General features: G+C 41.4%; 1 protein-coding gene across 2 annotated transcripts; it reads right to left on the reverse strand.

Moving 5' to 3' along the window:
* Positions 1–2,589: 2,589 nt before the first annotated feature.
* On the reverse strand, positions 2,590–16,120 carry LOC143514906 (sodium-dependent neutral amino acid transporter B(0)AT1-like). Of its 2 annotated transcripts, XM_077006672.1 has the most exons (14): positions 15,801–15,880; positions 14,522–14,566; positions 14,158–14,223; positions 11,055–11,195; positions 9,368–9,505; positions 9,036–9,217; positions 8,000–8,110; positions 7,320–7,432; positions 7,071–7,199; positions 6,465–6,621; positions 5,928–6,132; positions 5,476–5,635; positions 3,474–3,636; positions 2,590–3,359 (listed from the first exon to the last, which is right to left on the reverse strand). In XM_077006672.1, exons 3-14 carry the CDS (start codon positions 14,174–14,176, stop codon positions 3,141–3,143), a joined length of 1,737 nt encoding a protein of 578 aa, XP_076862787.1. In that variant the 5' UTR covers positions 14,177–14,223; positions 14,522–14,566; positions 15,801–15,880; the 3' UTR covers positions 2,590–3,140. The 2 variants fall into 2 exon arrangements, with proteins under 2 accessions (XP_076862787.1, XP_076862786.1); XM_077006671.1 differs by lacking the exons at positions 14,158–14,223; positions 14,522–14,566 and having other exon boundaries at positions 15,801–16,120.
* Positions 16,121–16,530: the final 410 nt, after the last annotated feature.

Raw genomic sequence — 16,530 nt, forward strand, 5'->3', positions numbered from 1 at the left:
CGGCTCTGTTTAGAGAGAGACAAGCAGCTCTGGTTAGAGACAGACAGCTCCATTTAGAGAGACAGACGGCTCCGTTTAGAGAGACAGACAGCTCTGTTTAGACTGCTCTCTAAGCTCCCAAATGCTTCCTCCACTTTTTGTTGCTTAATTTAGTACCAAACTGTGTAAAATTAATTACCAATGTAAAATCATCCAATATATCAAATGTTTGTTATTTAAATTACTTTATTTATATACTCAACATGGAACAGAATGATACAAAAATAAAAAATAGTATTTTCAATACATTGAGAACTATTCTGCATTCATGACAGCCTGAAAAAAGGTTTAGCAATAGATTTGTCAGACTCTTCCTAATGTCACGGTACGGCGGCCCCCTACTGGTCGCCCCCGTCTACAGCAGCAGCTTGTCATGTGGGTGTGGCGTTGTGTTCGTCCCTCAGGTGGGCGGAGCCCGCGATCCGTCTCACCTGAGGGTCGTTTGTTCGTCTATATATGTCTTGTCTTTGTACCAGTTGACTGCTGGTTATTATATCCTTAATTCGGATCAGTTCACGGGTTTTGGTTTGCGCACTTTACATATTAAACCATCCTATTTCCCTGAGACTTGGCGTGATCGCTTCCATTTATTTTCGCTCACCCTACCCGTCACAGAATAACCAGCCACCTTCGGAAGCCGCCAGTCTCCTTTGCTTTTTCCTTCGTTCGTGGTCATGTCTCGTGGTAAGTGTTTGTCTGCGTGGTGTTTTGTTTGTTGTTGAAGTGCCCCGCCGTGCTGAAACGTTGTGTGTGTGTGCAGCACGGCGGTGACCAGGGCAATCGACCCCGGTCGGGCTCTTCGTGTTGTGTGGTCACTTGTGTGTGCATGTGTGTGTGTGTCAGTGAACGGATGTATGGAACGTTGTGCGTCGCTCGCTTGTGTTAATTGTTGAATGTGTTGTGTGTGACGCTGTCGCCGCTCGTCACGGTCGCCTCGCTCCCCCGTGTGTCTAGTGTTTTATGTGGGGAGCGACTGCGAACTTGAGCGGCGCGTCACCACTGTTTGTGTAGAGCGCGCATGTGTGTGTCCTGTCCGTTTGCCGTTTTCCACCGTGCTTTTGTCTAGTCTTTGTGTGTTTTTGTCCTAGCGTGCTTGTGAACTGTTGTGTGTAATTCCACACATGCTCCTCCCCCTTGAGTGTGTGTGTGGGGGTGGACCAGTGATGGTCCCGTGCCACGGGGAGTGGCACGGAGGGCGTCGCTCCTAAGGGAGGCCCTGACCAGGAACGTGGGGGGTTCTCCTGAGCAGGTGGAACTCCCCTGCTAAGACGGAGACCCCTCCCCCATTGTAAGGGGGATCAGGGCAGTGCGCGTCTGTGTTTTGTGTTGGTGTGTGTGGGTGTGTGTGCATTTTGTGTTTTATGTGCAGGCGCTTCTCCCTGGCGGTGGATCGTGGCAGTCCTGGACCTTGTGGGGGTCTCCAGCTGGCAGGAGCCCCCTTATGTTGTGGGGTGACCGGAGCCCGGTCGGAAAGAGCCCCTCCCTAGAGGGCTGGGGGCCCCGGATGTTTGGGGACGATAGGGCTCTGGTCCGAAGAGCTCCTGCTGAAGATGGAGATCCTCCCTCCTGCTCGGGGTGACCAGGAGGCCCTTGGGGGCTGTTCCCCAGCCCGCGATAAGGGTGCTCTGGGCCTCGGTCTCTGGCGCTCCTGGGTTTGGTGGAGGAGTCCACCTCGTAAAGTCAGGCTCCGGCTGGGGCTGACTCCCCAGGAGGCTGGGGTGGCCCCTAGCAGAAGGCAGGGGCCAGCTCCGGGAGGAGGTAGGTCCAGGAGGTGACTTAGCCACGCCCCAGGGAGGTAACCTGCACACATACACCCCGGACGAACACGGAGCCGTGGCCCGCCGTCCTCGCACCTGTGGGGCTATGCGGCTTAAGGCCGGTTAGGGCGTGAGGGCCCTGTGACCGACCGGGGCGTGGTTTTGTCTTGTTGACGGCCCAGTCGGTCCAGGGTCCCACCCAGGTAGGTGAGCTAACCTGTGTTTGTTTTGTGTTTCAGCTCCGGGACTACAGGGGGTGTGTCCCTTGTCCCTGCCTGCCTGCCCCTTTGTTTTGTGTGCTGCTACTGTAGGCCGCACAGCCGGTGGAGGGGAGTGCGGCTTGGAGGGGGGATCTGTCACGGTACGGCGGCCCCCTACTGGTCGCCCCCGTCTACAGCAGCAGCTTGTCATGTGGGTGTGGCGTTGTGTTCGTCCCTCAGGTGGGCGGAGCCCGCGATCCGTCTCACCTGAGGGTCATTTGTTCGTCTATATATGTCTTGTCTTTGTACCAGTTGACTGCTGGTTATTATATCCTTAATTCGGATCAGTTCACGGCTTTTGGTTTGCGCACTTTACATATTAAACCATCCTATTTCCCTGAGACTTGGCGTGATCGCTTCCATTTATTTTCGCTCACCCTACCCGTCACACCTAAGATTCAAAGATTTGAGTTTTTTCATCATTTATTTTTTTGGAGAAGTCCAAAAGTATATATATATATATATATATATATATATATATATATATATATATATATATATATATATAATTAGTTCTTAATATATACGTTTACAGTTTACATTTACCATTACACTTTAAGGTAATACTGTTCCTTTTATATTGCTGTGGTAAGTTCATTTCTCTCTGGGGTTGGATTTTAAACTCAGTGTGCTGCTCTGGTTTCCACTAGTGTATAATGTGTGGTAGGGGCCCATAGTCCTCTGGTGTAATGTGTAGTAGGGGCCCATAGTTCTTTGGTGTAATGTGTGGTAGGGGCCCATAGTCCTCTGGTGTAATGTGTGGTAGGGGCTCATAGTTCTTTGGTGTAATGTGTGGTAGGGTCCCATAGTCCTCTGGTGTAATGCGTGGTAGGGGCTCAGTTCTCTGGTGTAATGTGTGGTAGGGGTCCATAGTCCTCTGGTGTAATGTAAATCCATATTGTCCTTTGGTGAAACAAGTGGCAAAGCTCTGTTGTCGTCTGGTTTTACTGGCAGTAAAGATGTTTGTCCTCTGAAGCTCTGTTGTCTTCAGGTGATATCTCTGGGTAATCACTGGTAAACTGTTTTTCCTTCCTGGGTGAGGTATACTAATCCATGATCATGTTCCTGCAACACCACCTTATTTCTATGGTAGTGGTTTCTTCAGGTTCATGTCCAAATGTATTTGGGCAGAAATGGTGCTGATGCCCTGTTTGTGTGTGTTATCACTCCTACAGCAGCACCTCTGGATCCATTTGAAAACAGCCACTAGAGGAATAATGAGGGCAGGTACTCCCGACAGGATGAAGATGATGATGTAAATCCACTGTGGGTAGTACACAGTCTCTAACTTTGGGAAGTTGTCCTGTAATAAGATTGCATGCATAAGAGAGATGTTTTTATTTGAGTTTAAATAAAGGCGTGAGGGACAGTGGTGTGTTACACCAAGCCAGCATTCGAATTCACACAGTAGCCGTACCGACTCTGGGTTCCACGCGATGTAGGTGAGCTCTTTGGTGGCCGTGGAGACGAGATAAAAGAGGAATATAATGAGTACGATGAGAGGACTGATCACTCTCCACGTGGCCTGCCAGAAGATATTCGGCTTGTGTCCGATCATGAACTCGATGTCTTGATTAAACCTGGAACAAAGACAAATCACAGCATTGTAATGATGGCAATTCAGAGTTTCACCTCTCCAAAAGAAAGGTACAATTACCCAGACAATAGACAAAACTGTAATCGTGGTTACAGCCTTTTTGCAATATGCTACATTTAAGGAAATTGTTCTTAATCTCATCAGAAAGTTGACAGACTATGGTTCAATAAGTTGAGTGATGGGCTAATGACAGAACTGATTGGCCAGACTCTTCAGAGAGATTCCACATGCCAAACATGTTCCATGTCATGGTAGGTCGGCTCAGATCCTCTGGGCCCTCACAGCAACACCCCAAACATGTCAGTCCTTTGTTCCCAATCACCCACTTATTAATTAAATGCACCTGTCACTAATCTGCGCTGCACTTCAAAACCTTGCAGGTCCTGTCCTCTGGTGCTGTGCCCACTTCACCTGTCAGATCAGGACTTCGAGAGTGACTGTGCTTGTGTGCTACAGTAGGCTACTTATTCAGGGCATTTACGCTTTATTCCTTGTGTGCTTAGAGCTGCTATTGCTTTATTTTGTGGACAACAAACACTTTGCAGCTCTTATCCTGCCTCCGGCTGTCTCTGCCTCTGCCATCACACAAAACTTTACACCATGCATATTATGATTTATTGTCATGATTAAGGTGTCACAAATGACCACCAAAAGTCTTGGGTTGTGAGTTCAAATCTCTGGTGTTTGAATGTGTCATGTGCACAGTCCAGTACCCAGAGTTGTATAATCCAGGTTCAGAAAGTAAAAGTCCTCACCAGGATTTTGCTCAAGCTTGCTAGATTTCTAATTAGTGCAATCTAGGTAAAATTAGTGGAATCAACACAATCCAGGAAGCCTGAGCAAAATCCTGGCGAGGACTTTTACTTTCTGAACCTGGATTATACAACTCTGCGTACCTCTAGGACAACCTACAGTAACTTTCTGGCACTGTCAGACATTTCGCTCCAAAATCTCCACATACATATTAGGATTCATATATGGATTCTTAAATCCAAGCCAAACAGAACTCACTTTACGTAAGGAAAACATAGCTCTGTCATTAAAGTGTCATAGCGTTGCATCTTACAGATTCATCTTAAATACAATCAAATGGAACTAATTAAAGGGCAATACAGGGTTGCCAACTTTTCAAGATCGCTTGAAGTGAGATTTGAACCTGGAAGGGGAGGCGAATGTAAATTGTTGACGGGGGGGGGCTATTATATCGCGATCGATTGATCGCCAGTGGTTGGCGCGCCAGAGCAAACTTGTAACTCATTGAATCATAGATATGGATCAGAGGTAAATAAACTACTTTTTCTGAAGTGTGGCGTGAGAGCGTGTGAAGACGGTCAAATGCGTGTGTCTCACGCTCAATGCATGAGAGTTGGCAACCCTGGCGATATAACATACTGAGACACTACAGGGTAAAAATGTCAACAGCGTCACTAAAACATGACAGTACAGGAGATACTACAGAACATTGATTTGAAGACCTCAGTATTGTTGATTTTACCAAGAGCCTGACTTTTAAGTCTCTTTACCATTATGTCACCCTTATAAACCATAAAACGCTGAGCTGCACAGTAACTTGTAATTACCTGTTATGTCATGGCATCGTAATAACACCAAAAATCTAGTTATGTCAGCTGGACATCGAAGTCAAGCAGCTTTTTGGCAGCTTCTGCTTGTTGGAAAATGTATTTATAAATGTTTATGTACAATATGTGAGTGTCTGGTGTCATGAAGGGTTTATGTAGGTGTTATGCAGTCTTGTAAACAGTCTTGTAAACAGTGCCCTTCAGTGTTACCATAATCTGCTGTTTAATTGTTTTGGTCTCACCGGTCTATCCCATAGATGTAACACACAGCGGTCATCTCACAGAAGGCGATGATAAGAAGAGGGATGGACCCGGCAAAGCTGTCGAACAGAGCCAGCCAGTAATCTCCGGAGCGCTGTGTGAAGATCAGCGCTATCGCAAATGAGGCCAGGCAAACGATCCCTGAAATCCAGAGACAATCTGTTCATCTGTATCTGTTCATGTCACAAGTCTCCAGCCCACAGATCTGATTTTAGGTTCTGTGTTTTATAATCACTTTTGTGAACAGTTAATTTAGCTGATTCACAACTGACAGGTGAAAGGAAGGTGTTCTGGACCCTAAGAACAGAACACAGATCTTCAGTGATATTAAGAAACTCCTGGATCAGTTGGGGATTTGAGGTCCAGAACTGAAGATCTGTGTTGTTTATCTAAGTGAATGTGATAAAACTTGTTTACAGAGTGAAGCAAGCACCTGTCAGGACCTCTTTTGGCCAAGACCTGGGAAAGATGTTCAGATCCTGCAGAGGCACCACGACTCCCTCCACACTGCCGAACATGGTGGACAGACCGAGGCAGAAGAGCATGATGAAGAAGAGCACGGACCATAGGGGGGAGATGGGCATCTTGGTGATGGCCTCTGTGAACACGATGAAGGCTAGACCCGTACCCTCCACGCCCTGAAATTCCAGTCAGCACATCCCCTTTAACTTGGGTGAGGAATAGTGGTTGACAAATGTCTACAAGCTTGTTTAAATTCCAGGTTATTTGGAAACTAGTTAATTTAAATAGGAGCAAAGCATGGCTGTAAATATCATATGAATGATGCTCACTGTCACTGAGCACTGAGTCCAGACATGGACATGCATGGTTTGCCACTCACAGTGGGACACGCTCAGTTAAATGTATATACAACATCAGCATGGTGTTGTGCAATGGGTCCATTAATTTAGAAGAATGTAATCATATATGTAGGAAAAAAGATTTATCTGGAACAGATTGTGGGTGTCACCTGACTTAGCAGAGCCTGCATGTCACAGGTGTTCAGGTTGAGTTCCTGTATGACCCCAGGTGATGTGCTGTTGAGACTCTGCAGGACTTCATCATAGTTGCTCTCTGTGATAATTCCCTCCGGAAGATGAAACGCGTTCAGAAGGGCCACAATGTTGCTGATCAGGGATACAGAACGACGTTTTTTAGTTTTTCGTGTTTTTCATCACAACGTTTAGACGTGATGTTTAGTTTTACTAATAACTACAGATAAAAATAAAGGAAAATGAAATATATTTCAGTTTCTTCCCACTGAACATAATCAGACGTATTTTAATTGTGGCACAATCTTGAAACTAGGTATTATGCTGCAATGCTAACTGTAGAATTTGAACAGTATCAGACATGAACATATTACTGTAGAATTAGTACAGTATCAGATGAACATATAACTGTTGTATTAGAACAGTATCAAACATATAACTACTATTAGAACAATATCAGACAGGAACATATTACTGTAGAATTAGAGCAGTATCAGACATGAACACGTAGCTAAAATTAGAACAGTATCAGACACATAATTAGTATGTAGTAAAATAGTAAAATATCAGACATGAACGCATACTTGCTGAGACAGTCATCGAACCTCTCCGTAGCTCTGAACCCAATGATGGAGTAGATCACTATGGCAGCGTAAATCGATGTGAAGCCGTTGATTATTGAGATTATAACAGCATCCTGTTCACAGTTGTTACTGCCATGCACAGAATTAACATGCTGTTTAACATAATTCAGTTTTAAATTAATAAATGTCATCAAAGCAGAACTTACTTTCAGCAAAGAAACAACATGTATGCTGTGGAGATGTACTCACTGAACAGAGTTGTAGCTGGAGAAGGAGATCAGTCCTCCAAAAGCAAGTGAGAAGGAGTAGAACACTTGAGCTCCAGCGTCCAACCACGTCGCTGGATTCAGCAGCTCATTTAACTACACAGAGTCAAACAAAGAGAGCGTCACACGTTTGCATGAAAGACATGTGATATTTACAAGCACTGTAGCTAATCATCTTATAGTTAAACCATAATGATAATTAAGGTCATTGTTGTGTTTGGTAAAACTGGGCTCTGAACAGTGTGGACAATTTGACCAAAAACACAGTCTGGGTTCAAATGCTAACATGTCCTAGAATGTTAGCATGGCTTAGAATCTAGCATGGCCAATAGAAGTAGAGCTAGTAAGTATTATGCAAATGAGACTAAGCTAACTATTAACTTTAGTGATTTGCTTGTTTGGATCTGTATATCTCTGTATAGCCATATTATCAGGTTTGGTCATAAAGAATAAGGTTTCACTCTGGCTACTATTGAGCTGAACAACTAGATACAGGAACAAGCCTCCTCAAATTAAGCGATTTAAAACATTTCAAATGGAGAATCAACAATTACACAATAGTTTAGCTTAAGTCCAGGTCTTGGCTTTCATTGGCCCTTTGTGACCTGCTTTCCTTGAAGCAACAGGTCCTCTGTGTGGGCTGGGCAGCATTGCACCACTTACATCCGGAGTGAAGAGGAACTTTATTCCATTCAAGGAGCCTTTGAGTGTCAGTCCTCGTATCAGGAAGATGGTGAGGACCACGTACGGCAGAGTGGATGTTATGTACACAGCCTGAAATGAGGCACAGTGAGGAGAAGCTTTAGAAGTGGCAGTATATTCAGTTTCTGTACCACCCAGTGAATCTTGCTCAACTTTGGCCTTATTGCCATGTACTGATGGTAATTACCCGTTTCCTATGTAAAGATAAAGATCATAAACCTAACATCACATCATAAAACACTGACTTTGAACCCAGACCCTCCTTGCTTATAGCCCCACTGCCCTTAAAGCAACGTGATGGGACGTACTTTAAAACTGTGGCTATATTTTCAGTCATAGTTTTCAAAAAGCAGCACACATATTACTAGAAGAGTGATTAATGTCCACACTGTGTTTGATAATGATGTCTGATTGATGTCCACACTGTGTTTGATAATGATGTCTGATTGATGTCCACACTGTGTTTGATAATAATGTCTGATTGATGTCTGCACTGTGTTTGATAATGATGTCTGACTGATGTTCACACTGTGTTTGATAATGATGTCTGACTGATGTTCACACTGTGTTTGATAATGATGATGTGAGAATGATATTTGAAGGAGATATGCCTAGTTGAGAGCTTTTAAAATGTTAACGTGTATTAAAGCAACGTACAACATATGGGACTGGGTGAACTGACAAAGAAGATAACACAAACACTTAAACACAATGACTAACAACATACATGTGCAACATATATTACTAACAACATGAGGGACAGTTGATATGAGTAACTCTGACAACATGACACAAATGCAGATGAACATATATGTGCACACAAACCAGCCCGTGAAAGGAGCTGACAAGTTGGGAACTCTTTTGGTTTGGTTGCGTTTGTCATAGACCCTAAGGGTTAGGGTAGGGGTAGGGTTAGCCTAACCCTAGCCCTAACTGCAGCAATAATTCTTGCCAAAGTCTTTTCTGTGCTCTAAGGTGATAATATGGAGGACCTTGCCTTGCCTGTAGTCTCAATGCCACGTATGCAGCAGACCCAGAGCACAATCCATGCTGCGAGGAGACAGAGCACCATCCACCACTGCAGACCCCCTGAGTCCTCGATCTTGGTCGAAGTGTTCAGAGTCTGTCTGTACCAGAAATAATCCACAGGAGAGCTACGAGCGCACTCTGACACCAGACCTGCAGGGTGGGGAGATCTTTTAGATCATCTGAACAATACCAACACAGCACTGCAGATAATAATCATACTATTTCTGTCTAATCTATGAGAAATTTAAGTAAATATAAAAATTTCAGTAGAAGGTTATGAAAAACCTTCATAATCAGTACCGGTCCTGTTTTCATTGACGGGACACTGACTCCAGGGCAGAGGGTCCTGGAAAGAGTTGAAGAAGTACCACATGACCCAGGCTATGATGGTGTTGTAGTACATTCCAACCATGTAAGACACCAACGTAGATGATATACCTGTGGAGAAAGTCTCATTTAAATATTCTGGGTTATATTAGGTTTCATAAATCCTTAGTACTTTTCAGGCTCACTTCAGGATCACCACTGAGGGTCTCCAAAGACTTTTGTATCTTATTGCTGTCATGACTGGCTCCACCCTTTCATGTAAATCAAGTCTGTGTTTGGCTGTGTTTCCGACTTTCCCGCCCGTGTGTGGTGTTGTGTCACGCCCTTGTTATCCTGTGATTGCTTTCAGCTGTTCCTAGTTGGTTTTGTCTATCAATGTGTTTGTACTGTATATATTCCTCTGGTGTTGAGTCTCTGTTGTGGGTCAATGCTAATGTGTTCATGTATGAGTTTGTTCTTGCTTAGAGCGTCTCACCTCACTATTCATTTTGGTTTTGCCTGTTTTTTCATAGGTTTCCCTGGTGTCGTTTCTAGTGGAGTTTTGTGGTAACATTTATAATTGTCACTGTCCCCTCAGCAACCCCTCTTGCTTTGGATTGGTTTGTGTCTTGGTATCCTCTGTGCTTTTATTTTGAAATTCCTTATTGTGTCTGGTTTCACCTCTGTTCCTTGCACTCCGCCCCCTCATCATGGTTTTAACCAGTGTCTCGTTTATTCCTTGTTGAACCTGTGTATTTAAACTCTGTGTTTCTTCCTTTTGGTTGCTGGTCATTGCATGTAGCTTCTCTTGTTTTGGCCCTGGCCCTGGCATATTCTAGTTCTTTCTGTTTGTTAACCCATGTCTTGTATTCTTGTGTTCAGTCCACTTTCTGTTACTAGTCTTGTTAGTTTTGTGTAGATCTTGTCTCAAGTGCAAGTTTGCTTTTGTTTGTCTGTCCTTGTTCATTAATTCTGCCTGTAATTGTAATTTCTGTTACTTGGTTCATGTCATTAGTCTTAGTGATATCATTAGTTTGTGTTTGATGTCTTCTTAGTTTTATTCTTCCTTGTATGCTTTTGTTATTAAATCGTAGTAAAATCTAAGATCTCTGCACTTGCATCAAACCTGCCTCCCTGAGTTTTAACAGTAATGTTTTCTCTTGTTATTTTTATATTTCCAGTCCTATGTCCTATTCGTATAACTTTTATAATGGAGTGTGTTCGTATCTCTGTGTGTTAGCATCTTGTATGTGTGTGCTCCTCCTGGTTGGTTAATGTATCCATGTAGGTGTCTTTGTATATTCATGCTTCCTGTTGCCAGGAAGTGAGTAGTATCTTGCTTTGTTGTAGTTAAGTCAATTTAGTCTTTATATATTCTTAGTAGACACTGTTCTGTTTATACAGAGCCCCTCAGTTTACAATTGCACTGGACACCATCACACTCGCTGTTTCAAACGCTATATATGGCTAACCATCTGGAGTATAAAATATAAGAGGCTGTGGTCCATGATCCAGAAGATCCAGGAACACTCTTCTCTTCCCAGAAGAGTTTCTGCAGTCATTTTATGATTTATCACTCCAATGACATGTGCTAGACAGATAGCATGTTCCAGTTAATAGATTTGTGATTAGTAGATGCGTATATTTCATTGTGCAAGGTCTATATGTCAATAATACTCACCAACACCAACTAAGTAAGGGTTAATGGACTTCCAAACACCCACACTTGCCTTCCTGAGTCTCTGTCCAATGGCAAACTCCAGATGAAGCAGTGGAACCCCCTCCAGAACCAGCAGCAGAAGAAAGGGGATCATAAACGCCCCTGCACACACACAAGAAGAACCGTGTTGGTATACGTACTTATGGTAAATGTAAGAGATTATTCCAAATTTCTTGTATTTTATTTGTGATAAATATTGATTCATATTGGTTAATATTTTGCTTTTTTGTCAGCCAGCTGAATAGCTATGTTAACATATGTTAGTTTATTAAAATGAATCCTAATTTTAAAATTGTTTTGTCATTTGCCTGGTGATGATCTCCATAACTATTGACTTATCCTCCTAGCGCAGAAATGGAACGTGCAGTCATAGGCTGATGTTTTACAAGGTGGTGATAAGCATCTCTAAACACCCTAAAATAATCCCATAATCTGCATGTCTCCTAGTGTCTCCACCACCGTTGTGTATTTTCTCATTTGTTCTCTATTCACAACATCTTAGACTGAGTGTCCACTTCCACACATCCTGCCACATGACCAGATGCTTAAATCAAGTCAAAATGAATGATATAGTGCTTTATACAATACATTGTCACAGAGCAGCATTACAAACATAAGGGTCCCAATCCCTGATCAAGCCGAAGATGACAGAGGCTAGGAACTCTCTGTGTGGATTAAGTATGAAACCTTGGGAGGACCAAGACTCCAGAGCAAACCCCTCATCTACTGGATGGCCCCAAGTCATCATACTTGGTTTTGTGGCCAGAAGCACAACCAGTGCTGTATTTTTATTTTCTTGCTTTTAAATAGTTTCTTGTATTGATATAGCAGGTGTGTATTTGAGTATTTATGTAATTTTTACTTCATTTTATTTTATTATCAATCATCAATTATTTATTGTTGTACTAAAATGTAGTTTCAACTTTGTGCCATGTTTTACTTTTTATGGATTCTGTAAAGCACTTTGTGACAATGTCTTGAAAAGTGCTATATAAATAAAGCTTTACTTACTTACTTACATACTAAAACTAAAATTTTATACAAACAAGGGACATCAAACATCTTCCACATGCTGAAATACTGTAACCCGTCACCCTGTTCTGAAAAACAACTTCCTGTGGGATAGTGGAGAGTCTTATGTCTACTCAGTAATTATGTTTGTGCTATATGCTGAAAAGTCTGACCCTTTTTTATTATGAAATACTCTATTTAAATAAATGATAATAATGGAATTTTTTAAGGAAGAGACTGCTGTTGCTATGTTATAGATTAGTGTATCCTGTTATAGATCAGTGTGTCCTGTTGTATATCAGTGTGTCTTGTTGTAGATCAGTGCTCTGTTATATTATTATTATAGACCAGTGTGTTCTATTGTAGTTCTGTTGTAGACCAATGTATTCTATTGTAGTTCTGTTGTAGATCAGTGTGTTCTATTGTAGTTCTGTTGTAGATCAGTGTTTTCTATTGCACTTCTGTTGTAGACCAGTGTTTTCTGTTGTAGTTCTGTTGTTGACCAGTGTGTTCTATTGTAGTTCTGTTGTTGACCAGTGTGTTCTATTGCAGTTCTGTTGTAGATCAGTGTGTTCTATTGTAGTTATGTTATAGACCAGTGTGTTCTATGGTACTTCTGTTAAAGACCAGTGTGTTATATTGCAGTTCTGTTGTAGATCAGTGAGTTCTATTGTAGTTCTGTTGAAGACCAGTGTGTTCTATTGTACTTCTGTTGAAGATCAGTGTGTTCTATTGCTGTTCTGTTGTATGCCATTGTGTTCTATTGTAGTTCTGTTGTAGACCAGTGTGTTCTATTGTAGTTCTGTTGTTGACCGGTGTGTTCTATTGTAGTTCTGTTGTAGACCAGTGTGTTCTATTGTTGTTCTGTTGCATACCAGTGTGTTCTATTGTAGTTCTGTTGTTGACCAGTGTGTTCTATTATAGTTCTGTTGTAGATCAGTGAGTTCTATTGTAGTTCTGTTGTTGACCAGTGTGTTCTATTGTTGTTCTGTTGTATACCAGTGTGTTCTATTGCAGTTCTGTTGTAGACCAGTGTGGTCTATTGTAGTTATGTTGAAGATCAGTGTGTTCTATTGTAGTTCTGTTGTATACCAGTGTGTTCTATTGGAGTTCTATTGGAGTTCTGTTGTATCAGTGTGTTCTGTTCTGCTCAGCTGACCTTTATCACAGGATAACTTTAATGAATAATAGACTAGTGCTTAGCATAGCTTTTACTATTGACTAACCATTAACATATTCAGGTAATTCATTCTTTTAAATATTCTTTCATGATAAGATGATGAATTTAAACTGAATGTTTCACCTTTAATGGTTATAAATAATAGTGTAGTTTTCTTGCCAGTATTGTCTTATATAAAAGTGGTTTAAAGGAAGACAATGCCCCAACCTTCACAACCTACTTACAGTGAAATATTTATGGAATTGTTGCAGTAATTTTATAATTTGACTGATTCTAGAATTCATATTTGGGCAGTGATATGACAGGGTGTTACATACTGATGTAGCATATACAGACGTAGTATATACAGATGTAGTATATACTGATGTAGTATATACTGATGTAGCATATACTGATGTAGTATATACTGATGTAGCATATACTGATGTAGCATATACTGATGTAGTATATACTGATCATTCTTGATAAATCTCTGGCTCCAAACTATGTTACCACTAGGTGGCAGTATACATACTCTTCCACTTACAGATGGAGGGAACTTCACAGTTAGAATGTTACTTCACTGATATCAAGAGGTGGGTAGGAACGCGTTACATTTACTCAAGTAGATTTTTGGAAAGAAAATGTACTTGTGAGAGTAGTTTTAATATGAAAGACTTATACTTTTAATTGAGTAAATATGTGGTGAGAAAAACGTGACTTTTACTCCGTACCGTTACTTTAGTTTTGCAAATAATTTGTCTTTCAAGTGAGAAGACTGACCAACGTCTCGTCACATGAGTATGAGTGACCAAGGAAATGAAGCCGGTCAGTAATGTGATCGCATATGCAAACTTTCTCCACTGGTAGCAAGAAAGTGACAGAAAAACCTACCGAGCATCCCTGACCTCATACAGCCAATGTTTTGGTGGAACACATTGAAGTTACACAGGCCTAATACTTAGGAACAAACAAAAATACATATTATTTATAATAAATAATATTTATATATTATATTTATTTATAATACATAATATTCGTTGTCATTAAAAGTCATTGTTTCCAGTAATTCCATGTAATTTATTGGCACGAGACAGTACTCTGCATTTGCTCACTACTTGAGTAACTTATAATCAAAAAACTTTTTTACTTATACTCAAGTAAATTTTTGTATGCATACTTTTACTTTTACATGAGTGAAATTTGGTTCAAGTAACAGTACTTTTATTTGAGTAAAATTGTTGAATACTCTACCCACCTCTGCTGATATCAAAGCCTGTCACAGTGAACACATATCAGATATCTGAATAAAAAACAAGATGACTTTAGACTCCCAGTACTACCTACGCTTTTTTGAAGATTTGTTTCACCAGAAGTGATTTTATGTCTACAGCGGTTAATTTAGCCCAGACAGATGTGATGGTGAAGGAGTTCTAATGTGGACCAGGACATAAAGCTCTCACTCTTGTCTCTGTCTCTATCTCTGTGTCTCTCTATCTCTGTATCTCTATCTGTCTCTCTGTCTGTCTCTCTGTCTTTAAATGTTGCTCTGTCTCTGTCTCTCTTGTGATGTCAGACCTTCAGTGTGATTTTAAGATTTTATTTGTGTTCTATATAGTTTTAATTCCCTCATTTATTTTCCTGTGCCAGTCATTTCCTCTGTGTTTTCATTTCCAGTCTGTGCCTCCAGTGAGAACCTCCATCTTCCCCAAACACAGTAAAACACAAAGTGCTCCATTATAGTCTGGAGAGTGTGTGACTGTCACACATGAGGCATGTGTATCTGCTAACACTTATATGCAAGTTCTCATATATAGAGTGTTAATAGTTAACCATAATCCGTTTGGGTCATAGCCAAACTCTTGTCTCAGTCATTGAAACATCACTGAGATGTCTGACTGCCTATGGTGTATTAAAAAAGACCAACTAATATGACTTAAGCCTGTGCAGAATTCTATAGGAAAATTCTTTTTTTATTTTATTTTTTTAACTTTTTTCAAGCTTGTGCACCATCACAAAATGAATCCCTGCCACATATACTCCCCCACAAACACCTACACTCATTCATCTGTGTAAAATACAGTCACATGCACTCAGAAACAATTACAACATGGACAGGTGCACAGGTTCCACAGATATGATAAAACTACAGAAGGAATAAACTACATTCTTAACAATAGCTTAAAAATTACGTATTATGTATTTGTGAAATGCAGTGAATTCTGCTTGTTTGTGTATATCAGATTCCAATACAATCCATTTCCATGTGGAATAAATATATGGTACATATATAATGCCTAAATACTATATTATCTAGTCTAGTATTACATATATAGTATAGTATATATTATATAGTATACTAGTATAATAATAACTAGTATAAAAAATATTGTACCCATTATTTATTTACTTATTAGCATAAAAAACAGGATTTTATTTTGTCAAGCATTTGCTCTTAACCTCTTTTATATGTGATTCTTACTTCTAATTTCAGTTCATTATCAAAATCAACTCTGATTTTTCTCTTTGAGTCCTACCTCCTCCATGACTCTGGCAGAGGTAGGGGAACCTCCAGACGTTGCCAAGCCCCACACAGAAGCCCACGCAGGTGAGCATGTATTGGGCTTTGTTGTCCCACTGTGGCCGTTCTCCAGCCTGGGTCTTCTCCAGCTCCTCCAGCTCTGCGTGGGAGGGGATACGCTCCTCCAGGCCTGGGTTAGGAACCACCAGCTTCATGTCTCTCTGCAGCTCTTAGGAGGAAAACAGCACCACTGTGTCCTCACTTGGGATGGTATACTACCAGTCTCTAACTCCTCTGTGAGTATATATATATATATGTGTGTGTGTGTATGTGTGTAGGCGTGCACCTGATTGTGTGCACATAACACACTTTGTTAATCGTGACCTTCAGCACCTGACGTATTATCTGTAGATACATCTGAGTGAGTGAGATATTCTGACGGCTCAGCAGGATAAGAGAAGCATGTCCCCTGTTCTATACGAGTTAATGCATAATAGAATCATCCAAACCTAGGGTAGAAGACCCATCTTCACAAGGCTTCACTCACACACACACACACAAACAGAGCTTAGCTAAAGCAAGCCAAACAGAACTGAACTGAACGACACTGAACTGAATTGAACTGCACTGAGCTGTCTCTATCTCCGGCTCGACCTGAAACACCATGCTTAAAATCTTACAGAAGACAAAAATTAAGACCATTGTCTGTCCTGCTCCGAGATGGTGGAATGATCTTCCACTAGTTG

Source organism: Brachyhypopomus gauderio, chromosome 5 (assembly GCF_052324685.1).
Source record: "Brachyhypopomus gauderio isolate BG-103 chromosome 5, BGAUD_0.2, whole genome shotgun sequence".
In the NCBI taxonomy this organism is placed as follows: domain Eukaryota; kingdom Metazoa; phylum Chordata; class Actinopteri; order Gymnotiformes; family Hypopomidae; genus Brachyhypopomus; species Brachyhypopomus gauderio.